This window comes from Embiotoca jacksoni, unplaced genomic scaffold, assembly GCF_022577435.1.
Source record: "Embiotoca jacksoni isolate LCO1_2020_lvr unplaced genomic scaffold, fEmbJac1.0.p SCAF_3, whole genome shotgun sequence".
In the NCBI taxonomy this organism is placed as follows: domain Eukaryota; kingdom Metazoa; phylum Chordata; class Actinopteri; family Embiotocidae; genus Embiotoca; species Embiotoca jacksoni.
The window spans coordinates 1,921,307-1,938,909 of NW_027185381.1; the positions used below are offsets into that span (position 1 = coordinate 1,921,307).

General features: G+C 41.5%; 1 protein-coding gene across 2 annotated transcripts; it reads right to left on the reverse strand.

Moving 5' to 3' along the window:
- Positions 1 to 649: 649 nt before the first annotated feature.
- Positions 650 to 14,232, reverse strand: syt8 (synaptotagmin VIII). Of its 2 annotated transcripts, none has more exons than XM_069162616.1 (9): positions 14,090 to 14,232; positions 10,365 to 10,583; positions 7,382 to 7,471; positions 6,468 to 6,563; positions 6,144 to 6,311; positions 5,164 to 5,331; positions 4,809 to 4,926; positions 3,548 to 3,681; positions 650 to 2,386 (listed from the first exon to the last, which is right to left on the reverse strand). In XM_069162616.1, exons 2-9 carry the CDS (start codon positions 10,512 to 10,514, stop codon positions 2,126 to 2,128), a joined length of 1,185 nt encoding a protein of 394 aa, XP_069018717.1. In that variant the 5' UTR covers positions 10,515 to 10,583; positions 14,090 to 14,232; the 3' UTR covers positions 650 to 2,125. The 2 variants fall into 2 exon arrangements, with proteins under 2 accessions (XP_069018717.1, XP_069018716.1); XM_069162615.1 differs by lacking the exon at positions 14,090 to 14,232 and adding an exon at positions 12,604 to 12,652 and having other exon boundaries at positions 7,382 to 7,551.
- Positions 14,233 to 17,603: the final 3,371 nt, after the last annotated feature.

Genomic DNA, 17,603 nt, shown 5'->3' on the forward strand with positions numbered 1-17,603 from the left:
AATATTTTACAGTAATTCCTGCAACTGGATTTCCTTTAAACTTTCCTGTTTTAAGGTGAGACAGCACAAAATCATAAAATCATATAATATGATCATATAAAATCATTTTGATGATGGACATTAGCTTCGATTTCAGATCCTCATTTCTAAAGGCTCCCACATGTTGAGAGTTTGAATCTTCATTGGTGACAGAATGCAGAAGGATGATCCTGAGATGTAAAGTGTTGTGGGAGGGTGGGGGTGGGGGTGGGGGTGGGGGTGGTGCAGCTGCCTTTGGGTGAGTGGGACATTTGCATTTCAAAGAGACTCTTCAGGCTCCTCAGCTCATCAGTCGAGTCTGTTGAACCTTCGCTGACCTGCTGCTGATCTGTGGCTGATAACTGCAAGCAGACTGGACATTTACAGCAGCCCAGTGGAGCTGAGATGGTCATTACAGCAGATAAAATATATATATATATAGATATATATATATAGATATAGATATAGATATATATAGATATATATAAATATATATATAAAGTTCATCTGGAGAGGGGAAAGCTCATTATAAACATGTCAGACTGAAATTGTTAACTCAGTTTTTTATGGGGAAGAAATTTCGAAAGAAAGAAACATTTCACTGATGAGAAATGTTCTTTTATTTGCTGTGAGGTGGTTTTGTCCTGTTTTCAGTTGCAACTATAACACGATGTCACAAATAACGCAATGAAGTATCTCCAAAAATGTAAAATGTAAATAAATGCATACACAAGCTGTTGTATTTTGTGATACAAAATGTGTGTTAAATATCGATTTGTTCTTATAAAATAAGCTGATTCAGCTGGTTTGGCTCAAAGGAGCTAAAAATAATAATAAAAGCTCTTTTTGGAGCCGACCTCTAGTGGTACTCGGTGGTATTGCAGCTTAAGACATGTCTGCAGAGGAACCATTTTTTAGACCTGAAGCTACGAACTCTTTTACATCCAGTCTGGTTTCAGACCATCAGCTGTGTGTCACATTATTCGTGTTGAGCAAACAACCGTGTTCACAACTGTTGGAGGTCATTTTTAAACACAAGGAACAAACACAAACTGAAGAACACTATTGTTTAAAAAATGAGCATCGTAGCGTCAATATTTCTCTTCAATGGAACTGATGGAACAAACCCAGAAAAAAACTAAACAGAAGTACACTATAGAATACTTTTATTACTTTTATAGTATAAGGAAGTAGAGTCACATACTGTAGTGTAATTTCCTCTGGTTGTGTACACAGGAAACATTTTCTTCCTCCAGTTCAAATGAGATCATGTATTTTGCATCAGGTGCTGACGGAGTGAAATCAAACCGAGCCCTCAGTTGTCTCCTGCTCTGTGATTGCAGAGCTCAGGGACGGTTTAATGAAGATGATCTCTGGAGGCCTGAAGCAGCAAGAAGAGACGCCTGCTGAACTCAGCTTGATTGACCTCCTGTTTTAAACCTTCGAGCGTCGGAGCTCTTCGTCTCTGCGTTTAACTCACGCTGACACGACCGTCGGCCTGAAGGGACCTCATCACTACATGATCATTCTCCAAACGTTTATATACATACTGATCCGCTGCTGCCTCATGACCCTTCAAGTCATCTGCGTTCAGTTTTAATCTGAAACAAACTCCCAGGAAGCTGCAGGTCTGCAGGTCAACCTTCACATCCAGATTCAGTGTTTATTAGAAATGTAAATGGATGAAAAACTCCACGTGTTTTTCAGAGTGATGTTTCCAACACGTCCTGAGAGCTGCTGCTCGTTGGACAAGATGACGCATATTTCTATGTTCTGATTAAAACATATTGTCTCTGTTTCTTTTACGTTTCTGACCTTCTTCTGACTTACGTTGGAAATAAATTTCAGTGTGATCACATGAGATAAAATTATATTCAATTCATATTACAGCAAACCTTTGAATCCTTTCAGAGGTTTGAGGGATGAATTGTGTTCATACACCAAGAAAACTCAGATTTGTAAAGTAATTTACCGTTTTATGATTTGATACCAAAAATATGATTGTAAACCTTAATATTTAATACAAAGTGATCAGATAGATTAAATTATTTTCATCCCATCATCATATTTGAGTCTCCCGGTCCTGGCTTGGTATGTGTGAAAGGTTTTACTTTGAGTACCAGCGCTGGGTGTTCTCCATCAGCTTGCTGGGGACGGGGATCTTCTTCTTCAGGGTCAGGGTGGAGTTGACCTGCTCGGCCGACAGCAGGCTGTGCCACTGAGCGACCGGCCGCCGCGGGTTGGACAACATGTCGGCCCAGTGCCGGAGCTGGTTCCCCGTGGCGTCGCAGCCCAGGAAGATCTTCCCCATGGCGTCGTTCCTGGTCATGGCGTCGTGGTCCCACAGCGAGATCACCAGGTTCACCCTCTGAGGACGACGGGAGAAACGGTTTTAGTCTGGAGATTAGAGGAAGCTAAAAAGCAGCATTACATCACCAAACTGCTGGTCTTTTGCAGGTTTTATCATTTATTCGCAAAAGTATTTTTGTGACTGATTAACTTTTCATAATTTACATGTTCTTCCTTTCGTCTGGGCAGAAAATATGTTTTGCACTGACTGAAAAAGTATCACAAAAATTTCTGAAGTAAAAATGATGTCGTGTATGAGGAGTGTTTTTTGTGTTTTTTTTAATGCAATGATGCATGGACGTAAATATGAATAAAAATATATATTATTGAACCTCTAATCTAATTAAGATTTTCTCAAAATGAGACCCAATTTTGAAGCAATAGCCTTTGAAGTTATTTTTATTCTGATATTATTTCTCTGCATCTTTTTCATCATTGTTTTATCAGTAGATCTCCGTCCTCCACGTCCTGCTGTTGTGTGGAAGCTTCACTTCATCGTGTGCTGCAAGTTTTGACTTCTTTATTAAAGCATCTTGAGTTTGTTTGGCCGCACTGTGATCAAATACAATATTGGTTTTTTTATTGTAAGTAGCTGCTCAACAAGTGATTGTTGTTCTATCGAAACACACTTACTGTTGCTACGGTAACCGTGAGTGTTGTCAAATCAACTAGAACTGAAATCTTAAAGCTTGTAAGATGGTTTTAAATGTTAGGTTTTGTTTTAAACTGATCCAACAACAGTTTAAACAGTTTAAAGCTGTCAGCTGCGGACTGAGATGGCTCCGCCTCCACATCTCCTCCCTCTACCTGCAGCAGGGTGGAGGAGTGACTGTAGACTGTGTAGTGACTGATGATGATGACGATGATGACGATGATGATGACTGATGTCCAAACTCCACTCAGTATTTTGATGTCAAGAACATTATTGAGATATTATTGAGTTTACGGTGACTTTTCTGTTGTAAACATTTCTGGAAATACAATATTCTGTCATTTAAAATACAAATATTCAAAGAAGAATCGATAAGAGTATCAATAAACAACCAGACTGATAAGAGTATGAATAAGATCTAAAATAAAATCTTAATCATATCCTTCTCTACAGCTGCCTGCTGAAGACCAGCTCAGTAAAATCAGTCTGAAAAATCCTCCTCTGTTAATTTTATCTGGTAAAACTGACCTGGATGAGTTCAAACGACACGTCGAAGGTGAAGGACTCGTTGTAATAAGGGTTCAGCGTCTTCTTTTTAATGGACGTCTTTCTTTTCTTCCACTTCCTCTTGTCCAGAGCCAGCTGCACCTTCACGTACGGATCTACGACCACCGAGCAGAAGAATGAACTCAGCACAATCTGTAATCTGTAATCCGTAGGCGTTTCAAAATTCTTTCACAACATGCAGCTTCAATTTTTACATGAAATACTGAAGTGGAAGTTTGTTCAAAAAGATAAAATAATGAAAAATAAACTCTTTAAATGCGTGAAGATTAAAAGAACAAATGACTTGCTCCAAGAGTTTTTACTGAACTTGTAATTCAGAGATCTACTGACAGACAGCTTTTTAAGATCATAATTCATTAAAGGTAATAAATAATATCAGAAACACTTCATCTTGCCTTACAGAGCACAGGGACAAATCAGAATCAGTCTTTATAATATCTGCTTTACCTTTTAACATTTTCACGATTATATTGATTTTATACTATTTATGAGAAATGTGTAATATAAAAATATAAACAATGCGTATGATTTGGTGGAACAACAAAAGAAAGAGGTAAAAACAAAGAAAGGAGTAGTTAAATCTAACAAAAACAGTGAAGACTAAGTGCATCTAAAAATCTAACTAGCACACCTTAACAGTTTTTTACATCATCCAACAATATCAGATTTAATCTAACAATTATGTTTTTCCTAAATTGTGGTTTTGGCTTTAACATTTTAGATTAGCAGCCTTTAGTTCAACTTTTCTCTTCACTGTTTTCTGTAGTTACTGTCGTTTGCCACTGTGGGGCAGTGTCGTCCACCAACATGACCACCAGTCAGTTCCTGTAAGTGGAGAACAAATGTGCTCGAACCACAGACTGAATTTAAAGTGTTTTTAGCTTCAGGTCTGTAAAATGGTTCTGATCCAGAAGTGTCTTCAGCTGCAATACCAGCGAGTGCCACAAGAGGTCGGCTCCAAAAAGCCTCCGGCTCCATAGACTCCCATTCAACTTCTCTCATCAAATCCAAAGTGAATAAAATGTGTCCATCAGTTATCTCGGTGTTGTTAGCTAAAGTCACTCCTTCTTATTAGTTTTCTGGAGGTCCATCTGAAAATAATCCCTCATTCATTAGAAAAGAAGATTCAAGAAGACCTGTTTTTGGGGGCGTGTCTGTTTGATTGACAGGCCTGTGGTGCAGTCAGGTTACAGCTGCCGGTGGGCGGGATGTAGTGTCTGACCTGAGCTCCCTCCGGTGTCCATGCTCTTCAGGTTTTTGGCCTCCAGGATAACCACCGTCAGTTTGCTGGCGGTGGGAACGTAGCGCAGCGAGAAGCAGATCTCGCCCAGGTTTTCTTCCTGCAGGACAAAAATACGACTCTGAATTCTTCACGATCCATTCAACAGTTTTATCTTTACATTTAATACACAGTCGTCTCAGAAGGAACTGAGACTCCCTTAAATTTTTGCACACTTTATTGTGTTGTACATTTCATTTTGAATAAATGTCCCTCCATCAAGCTGAAAACAAAATTAAAGTTCTCATTTACAAAAGTCTTCAGAGCCTTAATTCAGTAGTTTGTAGAGAAATAAAACCTCGAACTTGGCGGGCTCAGCCAGGTCCTGCCACTCCTCGATGACGTGGTTCCAGTCCACGCTGCACAGCTGCACCCTGAGCTCGCCGATGATTTCATGTTTGGAAAATCGGTTGAAGTCGAACACCTTCATCACCACTATGGACTTCAGGAGGCTGGATTTGGACAGCTGGGAACACATCAGGTCAGAAATAAATATATCTGTTTGTTCTCTGGAGATTTTGGGCTTTAAATTCAACAAGTCAGTCAACGAAAGAGCAGAAAATTCTGATTCTTGAACAACATTTCCGCCAATTATATATTTAACTCTTTAATCTTAAATATTCTTCTTAATTTTAGATGCTGTGTTTTTATGTTTCTAAATCGTCAAACTTTCATTTTTTTCAGGCTTGCATGATAATATGACAGATTTTCAGTTCTTTGATGTGCATGCAGAGACTCATGCAGTTTAGAGTGGAAGTATAACTCAGGTTGTTCTCTGTACCCGCAATTTACAGACGTTCCCTAAACGCCTCATACAAGCTATTGGTAGAGCTGGCCAGGGAGCTGCTCACAGCAGTCTTCTACAACGACTACATTTACTGACTTTTCAGCATCCTTTAGTCATTTTCTTTTTCAATGAAGCACCAAACAACAAGTCTAGTGACTTTTTGACAAAACTCAGCTGCTTGCCATCGAAACATACACCTTCCTGCATCTACGCTGTTCTTCTCTGAGTGATGGTTTACATGTAAATATGGCTGAAAAATCACAGCACTGCAGTTGTGTTTAAATTATTTGTTCTAAAATCAAAATACATTTTTCTATCAAATGTTCGCAAATAATTAGAACGCTACTGAGAAAATATCCATCTTTTGGTCCAGGTTACTTCTTTGTGACGTCAAATCAAACCTCAATATTAATAATTAGCCTCATATATCAAAGTACAGCCAGTTTTTAATGTATGTAAGCGAAGCTCGTCGTCCGGTCGCTGCTGTCCACCTGGAAGCTGAACTGCTCGTTGAAGACGGGGTTCAGCGTGTTCCTGAACACTTTGGTCTCGCAGGTTTTGGACTTGTCGGGGCAGATGTAGACTTTGACGTAGGGGTCGGAGCTTCCTCCCAGGTCCATGGCCTTCAGGCTGTTGGCCTGTTTGATCCCCACTGTGAGCTGCAAACACCCACAGACAACAGGGAAGGTTGTCGATCTTTGTCATTAATGTAGTGAGAGTATAAATAATATAAAAGAATAAAAAAATGACATCTCATTTCTACATCAGTGATTTAAAAGGATGGCGTGTGAAGACGTGGTCACATGTTTCATTACCTCCGACAGGTTGGCGTTGTAATCCAGAGAGTAGAGCATCTTCCCTCTCAGCTGTTTGGTCGAGCCGTAGTCATCATCGCTGACGTCTGGCTGCACCTGTCAGAGGAGCGCATCGGGAAAATAAAATGCTTTTCGCTTTTAAATAAAGATCAGATCACACGAGGAACGAAACAGGTCCAGTGTTCTGGACATGTAGTGGACAACAGTTATGTTATTTGGCAGCTACTGTTCAGTTCATAAGTCTACATTAAAAAATACAAAATGAACTTATAAAATATAATATTAAAGATTACATAATTCTGGCCTTTTTGGCTTGTGACCCCCTTCTAAAAATATCGTCGAGTTGGGGACCCTTGTCATATTAGATTTGATGTTTAAAGTGCTTTCATTTCAATAAAAGAGGTGGAATTATCTAATATTTCACTGAAAAAGATTATGCTCATATATGGATTTGGTCAGAAGAATATCTTCTCATAACGTCTTCTATTTATTGTCTTATGTTAATTTTCTAATGAATGAGGGATTATTTTCAGATGGACCTCCAGAAAACTAATAAGAAGGAGTGACTTTAGCTAACAACACCGAGATAACTGATGGACACATTTTATTCACTTTGGATTTGATGAGAGAAGTTGAATGGGAGTCTATGGAGCCGGAGGCTTTTTGGAGCCGACCTCTAGTGGCACTCGCTGGTATTGCAGCTGAAGACACTTCTGCATCGGGCTCGTTTTTCAGACCCGGAAGCTACGAACACTTTGATATATGATGGACAGAAAATATAATGACTTGGCACCACTTACACAATCTATTTTTTTTATGTTTTTGTGAATATAAAACATTGTGACTGGCTGCCGCCCACAGCGCTAACTACTACTATTAATATAATCATCAGATGGTGCGTCTCTGTCACTCACCAGAGCTGTGGTGGTTTTTCCGTTCAGCCCCTTCAGATTGATCTGCTCATCCTGGTTCTTCTGCCGCTTCTTCTTGCCTTTGCAGCAGCACTTGATGCATATACACAGACAGCAGATCAGAATCAGCAGGCCGCCAGCAGTAAAGATAGCGTAGATTACCCATCGAGGCACTTCAAGAGACAAGACGGGTATACGGTTAGTCAGGAAAGATGTGCTGATGTTCACCTAACAGACTCCCTGGGAATGAGTACAGATTTCTGTTGGGTTCATATTTTCTCTGACCCAAACATTTAATAACCATTTTTACTGAGTTGCAAAATTCTCTTTTTTTTTTCTCATCAAAAATCTTAAGTGACTCAAAGTTGGAGCAACACTTTCATCAGCACAAAACTCTACCGGGTTCAACTATCAGTCCAAATAATTAACATTTCTTACAAAATAAGTGGTTCTTTGATTTAAAAACAGTTGAAGCCCCAAATTTATGTAAATAAAAATGTCATTTGAGAAGTTAACTACGACTCCTGAGCTGCATTTTAATAAGAAACATCCAACTACCAAATTTAAAGCTGAAGACTACAGTAAAATTAAAACACAATCACTTCACAATCAGTCAGCTTTTATCAAATTCAGCATATTTTGTTCAAGTCCCTCACCTTTAATGATTAAACCTCTAAAAGTCATCCAAATTTATCAAAGTTACATACTTAAAGCTTTTTCCAAGAAATAAAAATTCCCTGGACGCCCTCAAGTGGCTGAGATATAACTCTACACCAGAGGACCACATTCCTTCCTTAAAGGGCCAAATTTTAATCTTGATGGACGACGGGCCAAAAATAAATGTTATGTGAAATAATATTTTATTAAAATATAATATCGTTTAAACAAAATTGAGATTCTAAATCTTAAATAAAATTTCAGAATAAATAAAACAGTCTTTAATCTGTTGTCAAATACAGTGGCGGGCCAAAATAAAGAACGTGAGGGCCAAAAGTGGCCCGTGGGCCCCAAATTGGGCAGCTCTGCTCTGGGTAGGTAGGTAGGTAGGTAGGTATTTACTTTATTAATCCCCGAGGGGAAATTTTTTCGCTACAGCAGCATACAGAAGCAATAAGATAATAATAGAAATAATAGAATAAAATACTAGCATAGAATATAATAATAGAAAAGCAATAAAATAGCAGTAAATAGCAGTAAGAAATATAAATATAAAATATACAATATAAAATGCAGTTTATACAATACATTATATATCTATATATATTATATACAAACAAACCAAGAACACAGTCAACAGTGTTATTGTACTGTGATGGATTTTGCCAGAGGTGAGTTATTGTACATTCTAATTGCGGTCGGCAGAAATGATCTCCTGTATCAGGAATGATCTCCTGTATCAGGAATGATCTCCTGTATCTGGAATGATCTCCTGTATCTGGAATGATCTCCTGTATCAGGAATGATCTCCTGTATCTGGAATGATCTCCTGTATCTGGAATGATCTCCTGTATCTGGAATGATCTCCTGTATCAGGAATGATCTCCTGTATCTGGAATGATCTCCTGTATCTGGAATGATCTCCTGTATCAGGAATGATCTCCTGTATCAGGAATGATCTCCTGTATCAGGAATGATCTCCTGTATCTGGAATGATCTCCTGTATCTGGAATGATCTCCTGTATCAGGAATGATCTCCTGTATCTGGAATGATCTCCTGTATCTGGAATGATCTCCTGTATCAGGAATGATCTCCTGTATCTGGAATGATCTCCTGTATCTGGAATGATCTCCTGTATCAGGAATGATCTCCTGTATCAGGAATGATCTCCTGTATCTGGAATGATCTCCTGTATCAGGAATGATCTCCTGTATCTGGAATGATCTCCTGTATCAGGAATGATCTCCTGTATCAGGAATGATCTCCTGTATCTGGAATGATCTCCTGTATCTGGAATGATCTCCTGTATCAGGAATGATCTCCTGTATCAGGAATGATCTCCTGTGTCTGTCCTTGTGACAGCAGATGAAGGAGTCTTTTAGAGAAAACCGTTAACTTCATTCAGTGCATGGAGATCTACTATTACACAAATAGTTACTGCCTCTACCTCCACCGACCCTCCAGGAACAGTAACACCTGAGGCCTGTGGGAAGGTCTGAAAGTTTAGCCCCGCCCACATGCAGCCTGTGTGTCATTCAGGAAAAGTAGGAATTTTGAAACCTTGCCATTATTCAAATTGCTCAATTTAAGACTCCCTGAGAAGTGTAGGATTTCATAATGTTCTTTTTAACGTACATAAACATAGTCATATATAAAACCATAAAATTATATAAGGTACAAAAAAAGACTAATAAATGTATATTTTGGAATATGCATCATTATCTGCGTCCGAGTCCCTCTCGCTGGTCATTTGGCATCTTACTGGTAAGATATGGAAACATTTGGTGAATGACAATTTTAACTTTTGAGTCTTAAACAATGGATACAACTAAAAATAAAATGCATTTATGTAATCTGAGATAATCTACCATAAACATTAATCAGTCATTTCTACATCATCTCATGTTTGTGTTTACAGATCATCTTTTTCTATCCTTTAAAGCCCATATTTCCACAACACTCATATTGTTTCTGAACTTGTTTTGATTTACATCAAAAATTATCTGGGGAATTTAACTTAGAAAAAGTCCGTCACTAAAAATAAAAATGTCAAAATAAAGTATTTTTGTGACTTGAGGGAAGAAAAACCACCACGCCTGACTATGGTTATCACTTTACTCTGATGCTGCTCACTCAACCCTAAAACAACTTTATAATTGTGCTTTGTGTTACATTACAAGCATCATGCTCGTCATCGTCTACCGGATAAAAAGAAGCAAGACCCGAATTCTTTATAAAAGTATAACACACGACCAGGAGAAATCAATATAATAAAATAAGACAGTGGGTGGAGGATTGTTGATGCGAAGCTTCTGTTTGGTGACTTACGGTGAATCCTGTCCAGCAGGTCACCAAAGAACTTGGCGGCGGGGTTGACGGTGGTGTTAGTGGGGGCGGAGGTGGAGGTGATGGTGAAGGGGTGAACGGTGACTGTGAGGTTGGTGTCGGTTCCCATGAAGGCCCATGAAGGCGGTGCATTAGGTGATGGATGAGATGAGTTTGATGGTTGATGGATGAAAGGCATGATGAAGAGCAGGATGAAGAGTTCTGGGAGCAAGAGATGTGGAAATAGTTTCAGTTTAAGGTGTTACTTCCTGTCCCGACCCGTGAGGTGAAATTTTAAGACTTCAAAATAGAGAGAAACTCTTCCAAGTGTTTGATCGCTTTTAAAAAAAATCATCACGCTCATGTTTGTACTTTGTGTCGGCTGACTGGTGAAACATTCGGTTATTTCCAGTTTATAAATAAATAAGGAGCCAAGCTGACAATGATAGATGTTACAGAAAAAAATTGTGGACGAGCTGGGGGAGGAGCCAGCGGTGGATCTGACCGATCTGATTGGAAACCTGGCGATACTACGTCCCGCCCACCGATAGCTGTAACCTGACTGCACCACAGGCCTGTCAATCAAACAGACACATGGGAGTCTATGGAGCCGGAAGCTTTTTGGAGCCGACCTCTAGTGGCATTCGCTGGTATTGCAGCTGAAGACACTTCTGAATCGGCCTCATTTTTCAGACCCGGAAGCTTTGAACACTTTTATATACAGTCTAATGGTTGAAACATACAAAGTTAATATTACTTTGATAAATGTTAAGAAGTATCCTCCCATTAAACACGTTCTCAAAATCTATTGTATAAGCAGGTTATTAAAACCTGTGTTTTATTGTTGGGTGACCTTTTGTAGTCATGTGAGACGATAAACGTTACAATGACAAAGGCCTCAAATTTCTGTGGTAATTATAACGAGCACAAAGAAGAAAGTTACGTAAATTAGTCAAAGAGCCAACAAGTCCACAAGGAAGGAGATTGTGGCGGATGGACGGGTCAACAAAACATTTACTTTATCACAGGAGACCAGTTTGCTTCTTGTTACTTGTAAATGTGTGTATATTGTTGTAACCATGGAGACAAAGGTCCTTTAAATTTAGTTTATTTAGCAATGAAGTTATTATTTCTAAATCCTGAAATTTCCTTAAACCAGACTGAAGTCGTTTTTGTGCCAAACCAAACATTTCCTGTAACATCGTCATGTCATAACAGTGATTTTCAGCAACTGATCTGCGGCATCTCTTCACACACTTATGGGTCATATTAAGTAACGTGGACAAAATATCCGTATAAAAACCGTACAATCCTTCACCGTCACACAAACACTGAACACTTGGACGGTGAAAACTCCTCAATATAAGTTTGGAGGTTTCCCAACAACAGTGATGTATCAAATCAAACAAGCAGCCATCAAACTCTGCTGACACGGTTAAATGAAATTCCAGCGCTGGTCTCCACCATGAACAAACAGCAGCAGCACATTAACCCACAGTCTGATTCACACTGATAACAAGTCCTCACCAGGCTTCAACACCACTTTGTTTTTACCCCAAACTGAACCTGATCTCCAATCTGATCTTTATCCTTCAACCAAGTCTGAACCCTCAGAGAAATGTTTACTCACACTTGCTGAAGACGATTTTCAAAAGAGACGGATTACAACAAAACTCAAGCTGCAGCGACGACACATCCTGACTTTTAGTGCCTGGAATGCATCAAACTCCAAAAACACTGAATCATCTCGTTCCCATGACGCAACCATCTTACTATTTTTTAAATTAGCTTCACTCCATGCTCTGGAGCTGAAAACACAGATTTTCGATCATATTTAATATATAAATCTCGTGGCTTAAATTGATAGTCACACTTCAAAATGACATTCAAACACACAAACTATGGAGATGGTATTAACTGGTTGCTGAAGTTCTATAGCTGGCAAGTAAATCACTAACACGCAATACAAACTATTAATTATTTATTGCTTTTCTATTGTTCTATTATTATCTTATTGCTTCTGTATGCTGCTGTAGTGAAAAAAAAATTCCCCTCGGGGATTAATAAAGTAACTACCTAACCTAACCTAACCTAAACTGAGAAAATCAAGCTCTCAGGGGTAGTATCTATACTACTGAATACTGAACCCCAGTGAAGCCTGTCAATGCCCAAAAACAAAATTGAACAAAACCAAGATAAAATATTGTCGCACCAATTTTAACTTTAAGTCAAATATACTCACTTGTGATGAGTTCTACAGAAATCCTGACATCCCTACTCACTTCACCTGTACGAGTGGCTGAGTGTTTCTGGCCTGTAGCACTCAGAATAAAAGGGATTTGTATTGAAGAACAACCGAGGAGGAAGGAAGTGACTCTATCGGTGGAACGGACCGGTCCTAAAGACGGGATGAAAGAGAGGAAACGTCTCCTCCCTCCATCTACAGCCAGTCTGCTGGGGCTGTAATCAAAAAGGGGAAAACACATCATCAACAGTCCATCTGAAGCAGCCTCAGCAGGAGGCCGGCCTCTTTCTAAATAAACTAATCAAACTGTGATCAGAGACAACAAATACACTTCCTGTTCTGTTCGACTGAGGGAGGAAACGTAGGTTCGAAATCTTTACTCAAAGATCTAAATATAAACTGTTAATCCCACAATCGATAAACTCCCCATGACAGAATGGAGCTCTGAGAAACCACCAAGAAAATGATGAGCACTGTTGAAGCCCCTGAGATCTGATGTCTGGTTCAAAATACACAAAAAAACAACTTGTTGCCCCAACTTGGCCAAGAGATATGACAGATTACTCGTCTGGTTTTGACCAATCAAAGCTTGCCTTCTTTCACGACCTGTATGACGTCATCAGGAAGATGATGCTCACCGAATACAAGAGTGTAAACAAACCGTGGCCTCCAAAGCAGTGTGTATGATACAGGCAGCCTCGTGTTGGGAAACATCCTCAATAAAAGAGGTGTCGACCGGTCGGTGGCTCCCACTACACGTTGTTATGAGGTGTGAGAAGAGTAAAAAATCGGACACGTTTTTTTTTGTTGGGACAATGTGAAGCATCCGATCCGAGACACATGAATGAAAGATAAACCTCACGTTTAATACCGAGTTGTTTTAACATCCAGAATTAAAGACTGAAAAACAGAAGAGAGAAAGAAGTGTAAAAAGAGTGGAAGAGAAAGAAAGAGTAGAACAAAGTAGCTGGGAAAAGAGAGGGAGGAAGAAGTGGAAAAAATGAAAGCATTATTAGAGGAAAGAAAAAATGGAAGCAGAAAAAAACAAAAACTGGTCAATTTGGAAGAAGAAATGAAAAATGAAGGAGGAGGAGGAGGAGGAGGAGGAAGGCTGGGAACATGGAATAAAAAAGGAAAACAAGAAGAAAAACAAAACAGGATGAAAGAGAAGAAATAATTAATCTCAGAGAGGGAAGGGAACAAAAAAAGGACTGACAGAAGAACAATGAGAGGAAAAGGGAGCGAAGGAGAAACGAGTCGGCTAACAGTGAAAGTTTGTTGTGTTTTCTGGGACTGAAGCGTTCAAACAAGATCAGCCAGTTTCCACTTCTCATCTGGAACATCGTTTCTTCACCGAGGAGTTTTCACACCATTAAAGTCTGTTAATGTGACATCACTGAACAAAGTGTTTCCTCCCTGACAAACACAAAACCACATGATGTCGAGACAGAAGAGAGAAAACTATCAGGAGCAGCAACAGTACCTGAGCGTGACGACCACTTCCTGTCTGCAGGTTTTTCCTTTTTCCTTCATTTATCTCTCATTTCTCCTCGTTTTGTTCAGTCGGCTGTTAAATGTAAAAACGTCCTGTGGTGCTCAGCGTCTGTCGGCCATCTCCAACACGCAGCTCTCACCACACCTGCTGAACACACAGCTACCGATGCAGTCAGTGTTCAAACAGAGGTGGAGTTACTGAAATAGCACTTATTTAAATACAGTAAGTTTCATCCTGCAGAACAACAGCTACTGAAACAGGAAGGTCTGTGAGGTCATATTATTATTAAAGGGAATCAAGGCCTCCTCGGCCAAACAGTTAATTACTGTAATATTTTAGGAGTTTTGTTTTTTATTTCATCCTGGCATTTGAATTTTGAACAATATTGTCTATAGCCCGTTTAATCAACTTATCTTATCTTGGCTGCATCAACTCAAAAACTTCTCTGTGGTTTCAGTAACTTTAACACAAAAAAACCATGAATGAATGTCTCCCTCTGTCAGTAAATGTGTGAACATTGACGTTCAAGGTCACCGTGGAAATATGAAATATCTCAACAGTTAATGAATGAACAGGAACTAATAAATGTGGTTAATTCAACTGACTTTACTGATCCAACTTTTCCTCTAGCCTTTGATTTTATGATTTATAGTGAAATGTTTCCATAATTGTTTGTTGTCTGGTCCTGATATTTGGTTGAGATATTAATGTTCCCCTGAAGATGAATCATGATCATGAAGATCCGGTTTTCATGAGTGAACACAGTAAATCTGTCTCCGGAGGGATTCTTCAGTCATTATGAATTATCCAGATTTACCTAAATTACTTAAATGTTATGAACCTAAATGTTCAAAGTCCCTAAAAGCTGAATCCTTAAACAGTCATTAAAAGTAATAAAGTCCCTCATTGCAGACGATATCTTCACTACCATGATTTCCCACCGTAATGTTCTCATCTGAACGAACACACACACACACACACACACACACACACACACACACACACACACACATTTAATCAGACCAGCCTTCCTGTAACTCCTTCTTCCTTCCGTCACAACAGTCAAACCACACTCAAATATTTGTCTCCATTACTGCAAACATTACATCCATCGTGAGGATCTCTTGATTTGACATCTACCTCTGATGATGATTGTTTTCATTAACATTTGATCTTGATCGTATATTTTACTTCCTTTATATTAATGATGTGATAATGTACCACGTAGAAAATTATTTATTCTATGTTTCTATTTGAAGGTTTGTTTGTTCATTCAAATACTTTCAATACTGTAAAATGAAGATCACTGGATTCCAAAATAAACATCTCTGTAATAATGCAGTCGGTCCTGATATCACTTGTGTTTATATTTCAGATATTATTTGAGAGCTTTGTTCTCCCCTCTGTGAGTCGCCACCTCAACGTGGTGGAGGGGTTTGAGTGGCTCAGTGATCCCGGGAGCTACGTTGTCCGGGGCACCAGCTCCTGGTCGGGTCTCCCAAAGCAAACTGGTGTCAGGTGAGAGTCCAGACCAAGAGCGGTTCACAAAACCCCGATGAACAGCAGGGGACACCCTGAGGAGGTCTGAGGTCACCTCGCCCGGATCAGGGAAACCGGGGCACCCTCCCGGAGCCAGACCCAGGAGGGGAGCTCGCCGGCGAGCGGCTGGTGGCCGGGCCTTCGCCCACGAGGCCCGGTCGGGCTCAGCCCAAAGAAAGAACATGGAGCAGCCACCCTGTGGACCCACCACCCGCAGGGACAAGCATCGGAGTCGGGTGCAATGCAGACCAGGCGGTGGGCCGGGCCGGACCGGGGGCCCGGGCGAGACGATCACCGGCAGTATAGACTAGCTCTAGGGATGTGGAACGTCACCTCGCTAGCGGGGAAGGAGCCGGAGCTGGTGCAGGAGGTGGAGCAGGAGGTGGAGCGGTACCAGCTAGATATAGTTGGGCTCACCTCCACGCACAGCACTGGCTCTGGAACCAAGCTCCTGGAGAGGGGCTGGACTTGATCCTTTTCTGGAGATGCCCAAGGTGAGAGGCACCGGGCGGGAGTGGGGAGACTCACGAGACACCGGCTGAGCGCCGATGTGTTGGAGTTCTCCCCGGAGAACGAGAGGCTCCGCCTCCATGCGCCTCCAGGTTGCAGGGAGGAAGACTCTGACTGTTTGATGCACTGGAAGGCAGCTCGGAGTATCCGGCCTTCTTGTAGGTGGTGGGAGGAGTCCTCTGGAAAGGGCGCCACCTGCTGACTCCATAGTTCTGCTGGGAGACTTCAACGCTCATGTGGGCAACGACGGAGAAACCGGGCGGGGGGTGATTGGGAGGAACGACCTGCCCGATCTGAACCCGAGTGGTGTTTCATTGGTGGACTTCTGTGCTAGTCACGGTTTGGCCATAACAAACACCATGTTGGAGCATAAGGTGGTTCATTAGTGAACCTGGTACCAGAACACCTTCGGCCGGAGATCAATGATCGACTTTGTAGTCGTATCATCGGATCTGCGGCCGTATGTCTTGGACACTCAGGTGAAGAGAGGAGCAGAGATGTCAGCTGATCACCACCTGGTGGTGAGTTGGATCAGATGGGAGTCGGCTGGAAAGACCTGGCAAGCCCAAACGTGTAGTGAGGGTGAACTGGGAACATCTGGTCGAGGAACCTATCCGGGAGATCTTCAACTCTCACCTCCGGAAGAACTTCTCACACATCCCGAGGGAGGTTGGGGACATGGAGTCCGAGTGGACCGTGTTCAAAGCCTCTATTGTGGACGCGGCCGCTAAGAGTTGTGGTCAGAAGGTCATCGGTGCCTGTCGCGGCGGCAACCCGAGAACCCGGTGGTGGACACCGGGGGTGAGGGAAGCTGTCAAGCTGAAAAAGGAGGCCTTTCAGGCCTGGTTGGCTCAGGGGTCTCCTGAAGCAGCTGACAGGTACCGGCAGGCCACAAGGGCTTCAGCTGCGGTGGTCGCAGATGCTAAAACTCGGGCATGGGAGGAGTTCGGGGAGACCATGGAGAAGGACTTTCGGTTGGCCTCAAGGAAGTTCTGGCAAACCATCTGACGACTTAGGAAGGGAAAGCAGGGACTACCCAAAGCGGTTCTCAGCAGGGGGGTGGAGGTGGGAAGGGGGGAACTGCTGACTCGGACGGGGGACATCGTCGGGCGGTGGAAAGAGCACTTTGAGGAACTCCTAAACCCGGCCACCATGTCTTCCGGAGAGGAGGCAGTGTCTGAAGATTTTTTTATTTTTTTTGGGGGGGGGGGGGGGAGGGGGGGGTTGCACCCATATCCCTGGCAGAGGTCTCTGAGAGAGTCAGAAAGCTCCTCGGTGGCGCCGGGGGTGGATGAGATCCGCCCTGAGATGATGAAGGCGCTGGACATTGCTGGGCTGTCTTGGCTGACACGCCTCTTCAATGTCACATGGGGGTCAGGAACAGTGCCCATGGACCGGCAGACCGGGGTGGTGGTTCCCATTTTCAAAAAGGGGGACCCGGAGAGTTGCTCCA

Excerpts from the sequence above, each read along its gene's own strand:
- syt8 (XM_069162615.1), bottom strand. The coding sequence starts at position 10,560 with ATGCCTTTCATCCATCAACCATCAAACTCATCTCATCCATCACCTAAT. Across the intron at positions 7,552-10,364 it reads CCTGCTGGACAGGATTCACC|TGCCTCGATGGGTAATCTAC; the intron begins GTAAGTCACCAA and ends TGTCTCTTGAAG. Across the intron at positions 3,682-4,808 it reads GGACACCGGAGGGAGCTCAG|ATCCGTACGTGAAGGTGCAG; the intron begins GTCAGACACTAC and ends CGGTGGTCGTAG.